Genomic DNA, 12900 nt, shown 5'->3' with positions numbered 1-12900 from the left:
TAGTTTAGACGACGGGCAAAAGCCACTGGAGCCATTACAGCCCTGTATAAGCAGAAAAAATTACAAACTTACTGTAACTTAACATATGTATTCCAAACTGTATTCCTGCCAACCCTAATGGCAGGGCTGCACTAAGATTTGACGCCAAAACAGACACCAAAAAAAAAATCAATTTCATAAAAAGTTCAGTTTCTCAAATTACGTGTTAGTGACCAATCTGCAGTCATCATAGAGTGCAAAATTAAGTAGAAGCGGGCCGTTTGTATGTCAATTGGATATTCACACGCAAAAAAAGCAACTAAACTCCTGCTTTGAGCAATTTACACACGTTTGTCAAGTAGCTAATTGCTGCCACCTGGCGATGGAACATATCAACTACAGCGTTTGTGGTTTGGACAAAGGTTAAAACAAGATTTATGTATTTATGAAGCTTATTTGTGTATCATCTTTTACCAGTACTCTCACGCGTTACTATTAAAATAATTAATCTCCTCCTTGACAAAAAGAAGAAAAAAAACATCTTCATAAAGTACACCTGTAGAAAACATGGAATGTTCCAGACTGATGGTATCTCCCAGCTCGGCTCTGATTGGTCAGTTTGGGGAAGAGGAAATAAAACATTGATGGTTCCTCATCATCAGCCTGTGGATGCTCCTGTACCTGTGTGCTCAGCTCTTTGGCTAACAACGGCTTTATTTTTCTGAGGTTGGTGATTTATTTCTCATTTATCCTGTCCCCCTTAATTTGAGGATATAAAAGGTTTATATTTTAACTGTGAATTGATCTCGGTTATCTCTCTGAAGTTAGCCTGGTCAGTGAGTTATTTAGGTCAACATTGGGCTATAGCTAGCTAATAAATAAAAGGTTTGTTCGCGTTATTTACGATAGCAGATATATGTTACAGCACAATAGTAGGTAACGATTTTGGCACATTAATAACTCTTTAATTGTCATTTGCGTGTATTTTATTCATTGTGGGAAGGTAACGCTAGCATAATATGGAGTGATGCTGCTACAACACAATTCCCTTACGACGCGGAAGTTTGCTTCTGATTTCCAAGTTTCACAAATGTGAAACTATATTTTAAAGTTTTTAGACTTTGTAGGTCAATATAGTCCAGATTTCACAAGTCTAAACGTAGTGGTTTTTGATCTAAACCTGATCTGATGTGGTCTAGGTGGGGAAAAATCAATTTAATCTCCCATTTAATACACTAAATAAATGTGTGTGTGTGTGTGTGTTCTTTTTAAAAAACATCTAATGTACACTGTAAAGCTGAGCGAGCTGCTTTTATTCAGCAAAATAGATTTTTTTTTTTTTTATTTTTTTAAATATCTCAAATTAGGAATTGGTGTTTCATAAATTTTGTTGATAAAATCAACCTTAATATTGTTATTTGGTATCTTCTCTGTGAATCCTATGACAATTGGAATTGGGGCTGTAAAATAAGCCAAATTGAACCAACTGAAATGCTAACTTTGCAAACAACTTACTGAGTTTACTCTCATCTCATATAATAAAGTCAACAACTACTGACATGCAACCAGATGTTCAGTCAACCCCTCCAGAATCTCAAACTTTTCATGCTGTAATTAATCCTGACAAACATAAACACCAGCATGAGGAGGAGACATTATAAAATTATTTCGTGTTGTAACATTTATTGTTATCAGTATGTACTTGATGCACTTTTTTTTTAAAATCACATTGTTAAGCTCTAGTTCACAGCCTTCATATCATTTGTGCTACAGGAGGGGAACTACCAGCTGCCAACATGTCGAGCAAAAGGGCCAAGGGGAAGAACACCAAGAAGCGTCCTCAGCGCGCCACCTCCAATGTGTTTGCTATGTTTGATCAGTCCCAGATCCAGGAGTTCAAGGAGGCTTTCAACATGATCGACCAAAACAGGGATGGTTTTATTGATAAAGAAGACCTTCATGACATGCTGGCATCATTAGGTACACTTAACCATATATTTACACACATTGAGATGGTGATGTGGAAAATGTTCAGTTCATTTTAACAAAGAAAATGGTGGCAATACCAGTGAAAACATTTTATATTGTAAATGTGCTGAAATTAAACCTGTACAAAAAATTCAGTTTCTTCAAATTGTTATTACAACTACCTCATTGCAAGACATTCAAGAGAGAGCCAGTATATGTTGTCCTCATTTCCCTGACCTGTTCTTTTCCCAGGTAAGAACCCCACAGATGAATACCTGGAGGCCATGATGAATGAAGCGCCAGGTCCAATCAACTTTACCATGTTTCTGACCATGTTTGGAGAGAAGCTGAACGGCACAGATCCTGAGGACGTGATCCGTAACGCTTTTGCCTGCTTCGATGAGGAAGGCACAGGTGAGGTTAAGTGCTACGCGAGACAGAAGTAAAGTTTTCTATACATTACAAGTGTGCACTGCACCTTGTATGTCTCTGAACAAGTGCTATCACTACATGTTTGAAAGAAAAATTTGAAAAATACCCATCACAAAGTGACATCAAAGAAATAAATGAAAGTTTTGTGGCAGTTACACTGATGTGGAACAGCAAATCCTTATACTTTAAAGACTGTAACCAGCAAACTGACATTTTGTCTTACTACTTGCCTTATATTGGATTTACATGTCTTCCCCTACAGGTATGATCCAGGAGGAGTACCTACGGGAGCTGCTCACCACGATGGGTGACAGGTTCACAGATGAAGAAGTGGACGAGCTCTTCCGCGAGGCGCCGATTGACAAGAAAGGCAACTTCAACTATGTAGCATTCACACGTATTTTAAAGCACGGTGCAAAGGATAAAGACGATTAGTGACAGAGATTTCACTGGCTGAGGTTTATACTGTTCATCTTGTGTATTGTTTATGGGTTTCCACTTGTTAGAACAGTTACATCATGTCATTTGATGAAGTGTCACCGGGTGTAGCCTACTGAAGGTCATTTAAGCTGCTTCTTGGACCATACCTCTGCCCCCCCCCCCCCAACCCCTCAACCCTACTCTTAAAGCTCATTTGCACATCTGTGATAACACCACTAAGGGTCTGTATAAGCTAGTAAAGATGTATGTAAAGACCCCATGGATAAGCTGGAAATAAACTGAAACAAGATCTGTTATTGTGACTGCTTTGGTTTCACTGAATCCTTTGTATTTTGTAGGAAATTAAAGTTTTGAGATGAAATTGTGTTCTGAGGTGAATCACCAATGCTCTGTTCCTATTTCAAAAAGTCTTTATTTTTAAAACAAAGGAAAATAGGTGGTTTCCTCCTTAGTGATGGTTTAAAGCAAGTACAATTCCACAGTTCACACACATTTCAAAGACACACACGGGATCACTCACTGGATTAAATAAAATGTGCTGGTTTGGTGCTGACTATTAATGTAGATTGAATAATAAATACATACACTATATGACCAAAAGTATGTGGACAGTGTTGTGTAGTTTTGGTCTTTGGCTGCAGCTCACCTAAACTTATATTCATCTTATCACGAGACAAAGAAATGCAACAAATCCTCACAAATGAGAAAATGGAATTAGAAAATATTTCACATTTGTGTTTGTTTCCAGCTCTAGTTTTATTTCCAATTAATATACAATAATATTTTAGACAATAGTGTGCTTCTAACTTAACGGGAAAGGCAAATGACAGTACTATTGTGCACATATTGAGAGCCATAAAAAATTTTTAATGTGGAAGAACTTGACCAGGCTGCACATAGCCCTGACCTCAACCCCATCCGACACCTTTGGGATCAGCATTGGACCTCACTAATGCTTTTGTGGCTGAATGGAACCAAATCTCTGGAGCCTCATTCCAAAGTCCTATGGAAAGTGCTCCTAAAAATAGCGGAGGCTGTTAGCATAGCAAATTAAAGATTATCATTTTATAATGTTCATGTGTCCATCTACTTTTGGTCATGTGTGTACAAATTCCCATATGCAACACTCAGCAGTTGGTACATCACAATGAGGAAAAAAAAACAAAAACCGTGTTTTCTGTGTTATTGTATTCTTTGTCATTTACTGGGTGATGAACTGATGAATTTTTCATCCTCATGGATAATTTCACAGATATTTGGCAGTGGTAGTTCTGTTGATCACCAGTTTTGGATGCTTTAAAGGGATCTACATAATTTTCCACGATTCAAAGCACCCCTGACGCCTGTGGTTAAAATATCTCAGAAAACACCTCACATCTGCCTTTGACCCGAGAATGTATGTGGTGCACCAAGCATCAGTGTCATCGACCAGCCTCCACCTGTTCACAGGATTCTCTGTGATGAGGGATTTCTCATACACTTCACACCAACAATAAATAGACAAGGATCTGCTCCACACCTGGAGCTTTCTGTACACTTTGGAGTTGCTCACAGAGCAATGTATAGCACATGATATGGGAGACTTTGTCTTTGCAGCCCTACTCTGCCAGGGCAAGGTTTTTCGACTGGATCTTTGATAGGTGGTCTGATATACAGGCTTCGATCTTGTCGCACTGAGCTAGGAAATCCTGTTGACAGAAAACAATCACACTTAATAAAAATATTCAGTATTTTCAGTGATTTTCAATCATAACATTTTGATAACACTGAAAAAAAAGTTTACCTGCACTGTCTTTACAAGTCCCTTTTTCTTCATTCTACAATCATTAAAATTTTCTGGGATACTCTGTTAGAAGAGAAGCAATTTGGGTTTAGCTATATTGGACACATGAATAATATATGCACTCAAAAATAAACACCTAAACCAAAATAGATTACCATAGCATCTATCTGCTCCAGAATCTTCATGAACTGCTCTGCTGCTATTTTCACTCTGTGATCTAGTTTACCCAGCGCCTCTGCCTGGAGGTCTTTGGCCAGGAAGCCCTGAAAAAATATGAACAGATGGGTGACAATCAAAACACAGACACATCTAAAAACAGAACAAATCAGCACAGGACAAATATGCAACTTTGAAACTACAAAAAAAATGCTTACGTTCTTGAGTCCAGTCAACTCTCCATCCACCTTTTCCAGCTTTTTAGCCATCTGCTCCACAGATTTCTCAATGTCTTTCAGCTTCTTCAGTTCAGCTTCTTCCTCAGGACTGTTCTGTTTGGAGATTATTGTCAGTATGTGATCACTTATAAAGTCAAACATCAGACACACATGTAAAATGCCTTACCCGCTTTCCAATCATCATGAGTTTTGATCCCTCTTTTATTCCATAGCTGGACAGACTCTCCTCCATGTCCTTCAGTGATTTTCCTGACAGAATGAACAAGGGCAGGTTAAAGCTGGAAATATAATATGATATTCAAGCTCATTTGGCTGTGAAAGAAAAGAGACCTGCAGTCTACCTTTGAAGATGAGTTTCTGTGAGGCTGCTGGGACTCCAGTGGCTTGAGTGAGAGCATCTGACAAGTCTTTGACAGTCGGACCCTTAGCATCATCATGACCCGTTAATGTGATGCTGTTCTTAGTAGATCCTTAAATAAGAGAAAGAAACTAGAGCTGAAAGTAAAAGCACTAGCAAATACAATGTTTCTGAAACAATTTGGATGACTGGGACATGAGTATGACCATTCGGATATATGAATCCAGCCGCAGTAACCTCTAAATGATGCTTTATTTCTTTTGAACTGAATTTAAAGTTAGTAAGTTAGCAAATGTTACCTGACACAATGGTAAAGTATTTGAACACACTATATTAAAAGGAAAATGATTTTACAGTAAGATGCACATAAAAATGAATAGAGAAATAAATCCCATATTGACTTTTAGTTGATAAAGCAAGTTTAAGTCTCTAGAACAAAGCCTGATGCATTTTATTTACACATTTTCTTGACAAACACTGTATGTAACGTGAGCTGTAAAACAAATGTGCACGTCAGATTAAAACAGATAACAATAATATAGTCAATATTGGTGTAAAATAGGTTCATTAAAGGGTAATATTTCATTCAAGATTTTTAAGTGTATCCAGGGACGAAGTATTTCCAACGGAGCCAAATGTTCGGTAGAGCTACATTAGCTAACCATTTCCAGGCTACTCGAGCGATGGTTGTTAGTAAACTTACATTTTTATTTCTATCTATCATCTGGTAACTGTCGTGTAACATCTTAAAAAAATATTGTTACCGTATGCAACTGTCACTGTTATCGTTTGCTCTGACATTTTCCTTAAAGAGTCCTTTAATCACGTCAACATAGACCACACGGCTAACTGTTGCTGTTCACTAAGTACTTCCGTCGGGGCACAGGAAGTAGTTCCGGTGCTTTTATTTTTATTTCATTTTAAAATACTATTAATTTTTTTTAATCAACAGAACAGCACAAACAAAGCAAATATGTACACAACAAAATTGATCATACCAACGATGCACACATTTTAAACAAATAATGGATTTGATAAATACATAGCCCATTTTGTTTTTAAAACATAACTTTGATGCCACGTTCAGATAGCCCCAAAAGTGTCCAAAACTAGTTTTAGAGTTTTCCTTGTCACTTATTTAGAAAAGGAGAAATTTCCTGACTGTGCAAATCTTTTCGGCGCAACTGGCTCTGTGGCGCAATGGATAGCGCATTGGACTTCTAGTCAAGCACTTGAGAGGCGATTCAAAGGTTGTGGGTTCGAGTCCCACCAGAGTCGGACTTTTGAATCTAAAACATGTTGTCTCCACCTAGTCTTCAAACTGTGCAACATGTCACGTGTGCTTCACGTTACAGACTACCCGTGACTAGATTATTCATTATAAAATAACAAGAGAAACCACTCAAGTAGATTAATAATATTAAGTTTTTTTTGAGAAACATTGGAAACATTTAGCGTCTAGTCCCCTCACTACGTCTCCCCGTGCTGTACATAGACACATTCAGTTAGCATTGGGGACGAAGGCCTAATCCTAACCGCAGCGGTCCGTGTTCGAGTCCAACCCGTGGCTGTCTCTCTCTCTCTCCCTGACTTTCCTGTCTCTCTCTCACTCTTGCTAAGCGAAAAGAACTTAAGAAGAAAAAAAGTGATGAACCTGGATGGGATGCACTTGTTATTCATTGCTTTTAACTAAAAAAGTCACAAATGGGTATTGAACAAGTCTCACACCAGGTCTGTTACTTTTTAGTGTCCCATGGAAACACCTCTGTTGTGTCTTGTGAATTTGCAGGGATGTTTTCTTAAGTTGCAGTGTGTTGAGGTCTCAGGTCCACCGCAAAACAAGACATGTTTCCCAAAATGTCTAACTACTCTAATATTGCAGTTGATATTATGCTTACTGTACAACAGATAGTACATGCAGTAAACCTAGTGCAGGGTATTATTACAGCAGGTGAATACAGCTTGGTTTCTGGCAGTCTGTGCAAACCTTGTTGAGAAAATGTGTATGTGTGGGCGTCTTAATAGCAAGCCACCTCTCAGTTCTGCCCCAGGGCCTTTAAGCCAGGTCCTGGTCAAACCTTTACAAATAATAAATAACCACAAAATAATAATAGTAGTGCACCTCCTGATTAAGAGCAGGATTCTGTGTTTTCTTGGCCAGCGGCGTATAAGTCAAGGTCTGTGAGTGCAGTTCAAACCACAGAAATAAGAAGCCACAAAGACAGAAGGTTAAATGAAAACACATCATTTATTTTGCATGTTTCAAATAACCTGCAAACATTTTGAGCAGGCAGAGTGGGTATCATCTCCACTTTTTCAGAACTCAAACAAAATCTTAATGTCTAAACAAAAAAACGAAACTAGCAACAGACAAAAATAAATTAATACTAGGTAATACTGGTGATGAATAAGACTGACAAGTGTTACACAGGAGGCTGAAGGGGACAAAAGAAGTATTATGTTTTTAAAAAAGGGATCAGTATGTTACAAGGCCACATGCTAGCACAGTAGTAGTAACAATACACAACCCAACACCAGGACAGCTTCAAAATCGTAGTGTTCTCAGGTCAAATGGTTTTTGCATGTACAAATGTTACTCTACATATAAAAGTGTTTTCTGGTGAAGTGCAGTTGTTCATCCATTCCTTGTGTTTATGTGGCTGGAATCTGTGGGAGGCCAAACTCATCCACCAAAACACCGTCCTGAAAACAAAAGAAGGAAACGTAATTAACCACAAACACAAGCAGACAAACCTCTTAATAGACACTTATATTTCAAGTGTTATTGTTCTTTTGATTGCTTCATGTCTAACAGCATGGCGTTTCAGTCAGAACGTATCAGAGCTGCTTGTAAACAAACCATACCAATAGTTTCACACATTTGAGTAAATTTACTATACAACCATATACTTTGGTATGAAAATAAATTACTTTGACATTGGTCAGCAATCACAACATGTTGCAAACCACGTGTTGCCGCATGGTCAGAATACCTGTACTGTACCTGCAACAAGAACAAGTTAAGATTAATTCAAGAGAATTTCTGTTGTGCATTCATGTTGGAAATCAGAGGACTAACTTCTCTTTACACAGACCCAAAATCCTGACTTTAGTACTTGCATGTCTACCGACTAAAATGGCATCCATGCAATTAGACACTGATGAACTGAGTTGCTAAATGTTAGGTGACAACCAATGAGCATCCACAGACATCATGAGATGGATCATGTGACCCTTGAGTATAATGTTACAGTGCTCTGTAGACTGTTACCTTATTCGTCTTGCTGTCACTGGGGATTCCCTCAGGGATCGACGGGGCGGCTGAGGCCTCATCCAGGTAGGAGCTGTCATCATCCAGCAGCAGCTCATCACCCAGTGCATCCAGCTCTGAAACATCAGTTACACTGTCACTGTAGTACCACAAACACTTCTGCACTCATCACTGCCGTTTCAAATGTTGTGATCATTCATTTTTAATTCTTCTAAATGAAAGCATCAAAGTCAAATATCTTATAAAGCAAATGCAAAATAAACATGTCAGACAGTCAGCTATACCTGCTTCAAGATCATCCTCGTCTATCTCTGGAGTGCCGTAGCTGCGGCTCAGGGCCTCCTGCACCTCGTTGGCATCTTCCATCATGTCCTCCAGTTGGTCCTGTAAATCCTGGGGGTCCAAATACAAAGCAAATATCTCACAACTGGAAAACTGATTTTTATTTATTATTATTATTATTAGTTTTAGTTGGCTGAAGCTGGATAATGGAACCTGGCAATTTGCTATGTACAAAAAATGTATTTCATTAAATCTAAAATATCTAATGGTGGTGATACTAACATTATCTGAATAGAATACCCACTCGCTGCTATTTCTGTATTGACAAACTTTTCCGTATATGATTGCTGAGGAAATATCAGAAACTGTGTAGTGGTATATAACTGCAGAGATAAACGTATAACACACATACATCAATATGATCAAGCTTGACATCCTTGTAAGCCTTCTTCATTTCCTTTGCACCAATCTTCATGGCCTCCACCTGCAAACAGAAATAAATGACAGTATATTTAGTTACAAGCCACTGTTAAAGGACTGTATATCTACACCAGGAGTCTGGCTGGTGTCTGACTTCTGAATTTGCATGAGCTTCCCTGGGAAAGACATAAGCTGATAGTCACCAAGTTATGTGTGCATCTGGAGAATGAAGTTCAGATTACTCTGCTCTCTGTTGTAAACTGTCATGTATCAATTACATTTTGATTAACTGATCAAACCCTAAAAGTTAATTCACAAAATTACATCTCAGCCACAGTCCCCTGAGAAATTGTATGAGAAGAATCTGTGCAAGTCCATCCAAACACCACCTGTCACATTAACAAAAGGCTGTCGGCTATTTTGCTTCAGTCAGGGTGGTGACTGTTTCCAGTTTATAAATGTTTTCCATTAGTTAGTCATGTGACCTATTAATCACTAGGTATACTAAGTAGACAAATCAACATTACCATAATTTTCTGGGAATAATTGTCGCAAAATAAAACAACTAATTTATCAACTATCTAACAAGAAACTAAATACGGCCTCAGACAACACCCTACAAGCCAAAAATGTTCATTAGTGAATGAAGAGCTGTGCAACAATTTAAACTTTTAATGACTTAGTCTAAACCTTTTAACCTTGATCTCACCTTGGACTCACCAAAAAGTATAATCAGCAGTACAAAAGTATTATCAGTCTAACCCTAATCCAAACCACAGCGTCATTATAATGTTGTGTGGCTCTTACTGTTGTTTTGGTGTCTTTTAGTGTCTGGATTGTGTAGTTTGCCTGCTCCATGTTAAAAGACTGCTGAGCCAGCTGCTCCCTTTGGCCTTCATACCTGTGGAAAAACAATTCAATGTCACAACAATACAGATTATACTGTAGACTATTATGCTATTATTATCATTATAATTTTTTTTTAACATAAACACAAGTTTTAAAATTAGGTTATTAAAGATTTGTAACTAAAAAATATGCTGAGTGGAACGTTTTAGAGTTGAAAAATAAACTTGCCAGTAATGTCTGGTTAATAAACTATGTTATAGGGTTTTTTTGGCATTTCTGTACTGAAATATGTTAATACTTATCTACAAACACATTGTAAAAATTATTTGATCAGGCTCCAGTTCATATATTACCTGTGTTAAAAGATATGCACAACATAGGACTTACATTCTCTTCTGCTTCAGCACTCTCATGGCCTTCTGTTTCACCATGTTCTGCAATTCACGAGAAGGAGAGAAAATTCTTGTTTGCTATGTCTGAAAAATATAATTATTATATTATAATTTCTTGGGTTGATAGAGTGTGCCCCACCTTCGAGGGCCCATCTCTCATCTTTTTCAGCTGATCCTTGTACTTCAGAAGCTCAGCATCTAGTCTGCCAATTTTCTTTTCTATGGACTCTGCCCTGGCATCCACCTGAGGGAGGAGGGTGAGAGGATCAATTAGAGATTTAATGACTTCCAGCTTCCCAGCAGACCAAACACAGTGCTACACTACCCTGCCTCTGTGTGCTGTGTGTGTGTGTGTGTGTGTGTGTGATCGAGGAAAACAGAGGGGGTTAAAGCCTGTGAGACATGTGAGTCTGGTTTACAAATATGCCCCTTTCACAGTCTAAAACAGGATGAATGCAAAAGGAGAGTCATATTTGTGATGCTTTGCCATGGACGGTAACCATGCTAGCTCAGCTTAGGTCACATAAAAAGACATAAACAACAATACACCCCAGCCTGACAGTACTCACATTACCAATACAGTCCGACAGGTTCGGAGGAGGCGCTTTGGGTTTACCGCGTCCGAATATTCTGTTCATTTTCTACACGTTTTATTGACACTTAGCCTCTAGCTTTTTCTTAGAAAATACAAAAAGCATCCAACGCAAAGGGATTTCTTCATTGAAGACACCCGGAAGTAACGGTTCGGTCGCGAAAGGTTCCCATTGGTTGGCGTAAACAGTTGTTGCCAATGAGGGTTTAGGCGAACTCCTGCCCCCGTGTGGCGAGGAGAAGAAGTGCAGCTGTGGTGAAAAGCCATTGTCCCCGAGGACACTGCATTCATCACCAGTCTTTTGTTACACCCACCCTGCAGATACAATGGCATTAAATGTGACATTTAATCATATCTTTCACTTATCTGACTCTCTAGATACAGATTGATGCCGAGTGATTTCCTGATTTATTCCCACATGCTCTCTGATCACACTGATGGACAGCTCACCAGTCATGTAATAACAGTAACAGTCAATGTGCAATAACCCCCCTGTGTAATGTAGGCCTATACATGCACATACATAACCAGCTACTGTATGTATATAAAGTAACTTATTGCATTACCCATTTTATATTTATTTCAGCCCGTCTTGCACTCTTCCATTCCTGCACCACTTCTTGAGATGAATACTGGGGTAAAAAAGTTAAGCTTTCTACTCTTTGTTAATTAGAATAGAACTTTGAACTGGTATTTAAATGAAGCTAAGGCTGCAACTAACAATTGTTCATATTAATGGATTACAATTATTTTCTTTATTAACTGATTAATTAGATTTTGTGCATAAAATGTCAGAAAATAGTTAAAAATCCCAATTGTAATTTCCCTCAGCCAAAAGTGACAGTTTGGGTTTTGTCTGACCAAAAGATCAATACCCAAACACATTCAGTTTATTATCACAAATGACAAAGAAAAGCATCAAATCATCAGGTTTGAGAAACTGCAACCAGCAAATGTTGAACATTTAAAAACTGAACAGTTTTCTTTTACCAAATAGTAGCAGATAAATTTTCTGTCTCTTGGCTAATGGACTGTTCAGTTACTTGTTGCAACACTAAATGAAACAATCTGAAGTTTAGAGGAGAAACTTCTCTCTAGTTGAACTCATAGACATGTGACATGTGACAAGGGGCCACAACTAGACACTGCCTTTTTTTTAAGGACCACAAGACAAAAATGTTGGGAACCACTGGTTTGATATTTAAAAAGGTGCCATATTTATAACCTTATCATATGTTCAATGTGCAATCAGAAAGGTAACTATTAAACACACCTATGAAATGAATGAATGAATCTATCTATCTATCTATCTATCTATCTATCTATCTATCTATCTATCTATCTATCTATCTATCTATCTATCTATCTATCTATCTATCTATCTATCTATCTATCTATCTATCTATCTATCTATCTACATTGTAAAGACTAACTACTTGGTGGGTTGTTCAGCTAATTGTGATCTGCTACATTATTACCAAACAGGTACATTTTCATGACCTGCATAGGCTACTTTGAATGGCACAACTGTATTCCACGTTTTCCCCCAGAGCTGTTATCTGTAGCATGTGCTTCATGCAGCTGGTAATGACTGACAGTTTTTCCTTCGAACGATGAAGCCTATTAGAGCCTTATTAGACACAGGAGCTTATTACTTAACCTGCACATGTAATAGGGCAGACCTGTACCACCACCTTCACACTAACTCACCTTCAAACTAATTGGCACCGATTGGGAG

At 38.1% G+C, this 12900-nt stretch overlaps 3 protein-coding genes and 1 non-coding gene across 4 annotated transcripts; 2 read left to right on the top strand and 2 right to left on the bottom strand.

Moving 5' to 3' along the window:
• Positions 1–587: 587 nt before the first annotated feature.
• myl12.2 (myosin, light chain 12, genome duplicate 2) lies at positions 588–3116 on the top strand. Its single transcript, XM_023408956.2, has 4 exons — positions 588–705; positions 1753–1959; positions 2200–2361; positions 2642–3116. Exons 2-4 carry the CDS (start codon positions 1776–1778, stop codon positions 2812–2814), a joined length of 519 nt encoding a protein of 172 aa, XP_023264724.1. The 5' UTR covers positions 588–705; positions 1753–1775; the 3' UTR covers positions 2815–3116.
• An 875-nt stretch (positions 3117–3991) lies between these two features.
• bag1 (BCL2 associated athanogene 1) lies at positions 3992–6233 on the bottom strand. Its single transcript, XM_023408940.2, has 7 exons — positions 6121–6233; positions 5340–5468; positions 5165–5247; positions 4978–5091; positions 4759–4866; positions 4604–4666; positions 3992–4508 (listed from the first exon to the last, which is right to left on the bottom strand). The coding sequence occupies exons 1-7, from the start codon at positions 6155–6157 to the stop codon at positions 4419–4421; spliced, it is 624 nt and encodes a 207-aa protein (XP_023264708.1). The 5' UTR covers positions 6158–6233; the 3' UTR covers positions 3992–4418.
• A 309-nt stretch (positions 6234–6542) lies between these two features.
• trnar-ucu (transfer RNA arginine (anticodon UCU)) lies at positions 6543–6634 on the top strand. Its single transcript is given in 2 exon segments — positions 6543–6579; positions 6599–6634. It is a non-coding gene; the product is annotated as a tRNA-Arg (tRNA).
• Positions 6635–7585: 951 nt separating this feature from the next.
• Positions 7586–11311, bottom strand: LOC111656996 (charged multivesicular body protein 5-like). Its single transcript, XM_023408943.2, has 8 exons — positions 11140–11311; positions 10710–10814; positions 10566–10612; positions 10137–10230; positions 9322–9393; positions 8912–9020; positions 8628–8743; positions 7586–8059 (listed from the first exon to the last, which is right to left on the bottom strand). The coding sequence occupies exons 1-8, from the start codon at positions 11206–11208 to the stop codon at positions 8009–8011; spliced, it is 663 nt and encodes a 220-aa protein (XP_023264711.1). The 5' UTR covers positions 11209–11311; the 3' UTR covers positions 7586–8008.
• Positions 11312–12900: the final 1589 nt, after the last annotated feature.

This window comes from Seriola lalandi, unplaced genomic scaffold, assembly GCF_002814215.2.
Source record: "Seriola lalandi dorsalis isolate HSWRI2012SDOR001 ecotype SW California unplaced genomic scaffold, Sedor1 jcf7180002054377, whole genome shotgun sequence".
NCBI classification, from domain to species: Eukaryota; Metazoa; Chordata; class Actinopteri; order Carangiformes; family Carangidae; genus Seriola; species Seriola lalandi.
The sequence above is the reverse complement of the archived record's forward strand: the minus strand, read 5'-3'. Positions and strand labels throughout refer to the sequence as shown.

What these genes read in the sequence shown, in the direction of transcription:
- LOC111656996 (XM_023408943.2), bottom strand. Translation starts at nt 11,208, where the DNA reads ATGAACAGAATATTCGGACGCGGTAAACCCAAAGCGCCTCCTCCGAAC. An exon ending in TGAGAGATGGGCCCTCGAAG is followed by an intron (nt 10,613 to 10,709) that starts GTGGGGCACACT and finishes CGTGAATTGCAG; the next exon opens with AACATGGTGAAACAGAAGGC. An exon ending in GTGACAGCAAGACGAATAAG is followed by an intron (nt 8,060 to 8,627) that starts GTAACAGTCTAC and finishes TTTTGTTTTCAG; the next exon opens with GACGGTGTTTTGGTGGATGA.
- myl12.2 (XM_023408956.2), top strand. Translation starts at nt 1,776, where the DNA reads ATGTCGAGCAAAAGGGCCAAGGGGAAGAACACCAAGAAGCGTCCTCAG. An exon ending in TGACATGCTGGCATCATTAG is followed by an intron (nt 1,960 to 2,199) that starts GTACACTTAACC and finishes TTCTTTTCCCAG; the next exon opens with GTAAGAACCCCACAGATGAA. An exon ending in CTTCGATGAGGAAGGCACAG is followed by an intron (nt 2,362 to 2,641) that starts GTGAGGTTAAGT and finishes CTTCCCCTACAG; the next exon opens with GTATGATCCAGGAGGAGTAC.
- bag1 (XM_023408940.2), bottom strand. Translation starts at nt 6,157, where the DNA reads ATGTCAGAGCAAACGATAACAGTGACAGTTGCATACG. An exon ending in AACAGTGACAGTTGCATACG is followed by an intron (nt 5,469 to 6,120) that starts GTAACAATATTT and finishes CTCTTATTTAAG; the next exon opens with GATCTACTAAGAACAGCATC. An exon ending in TGGAGCAGATAGATGCTATG is followed by an intron (nt 4,667 to 4,758) that starts GTAATCTATTTT and finishes CTCTTCTAACAG; the next exon opens with AGTATCCCAGAAAATTTTAA.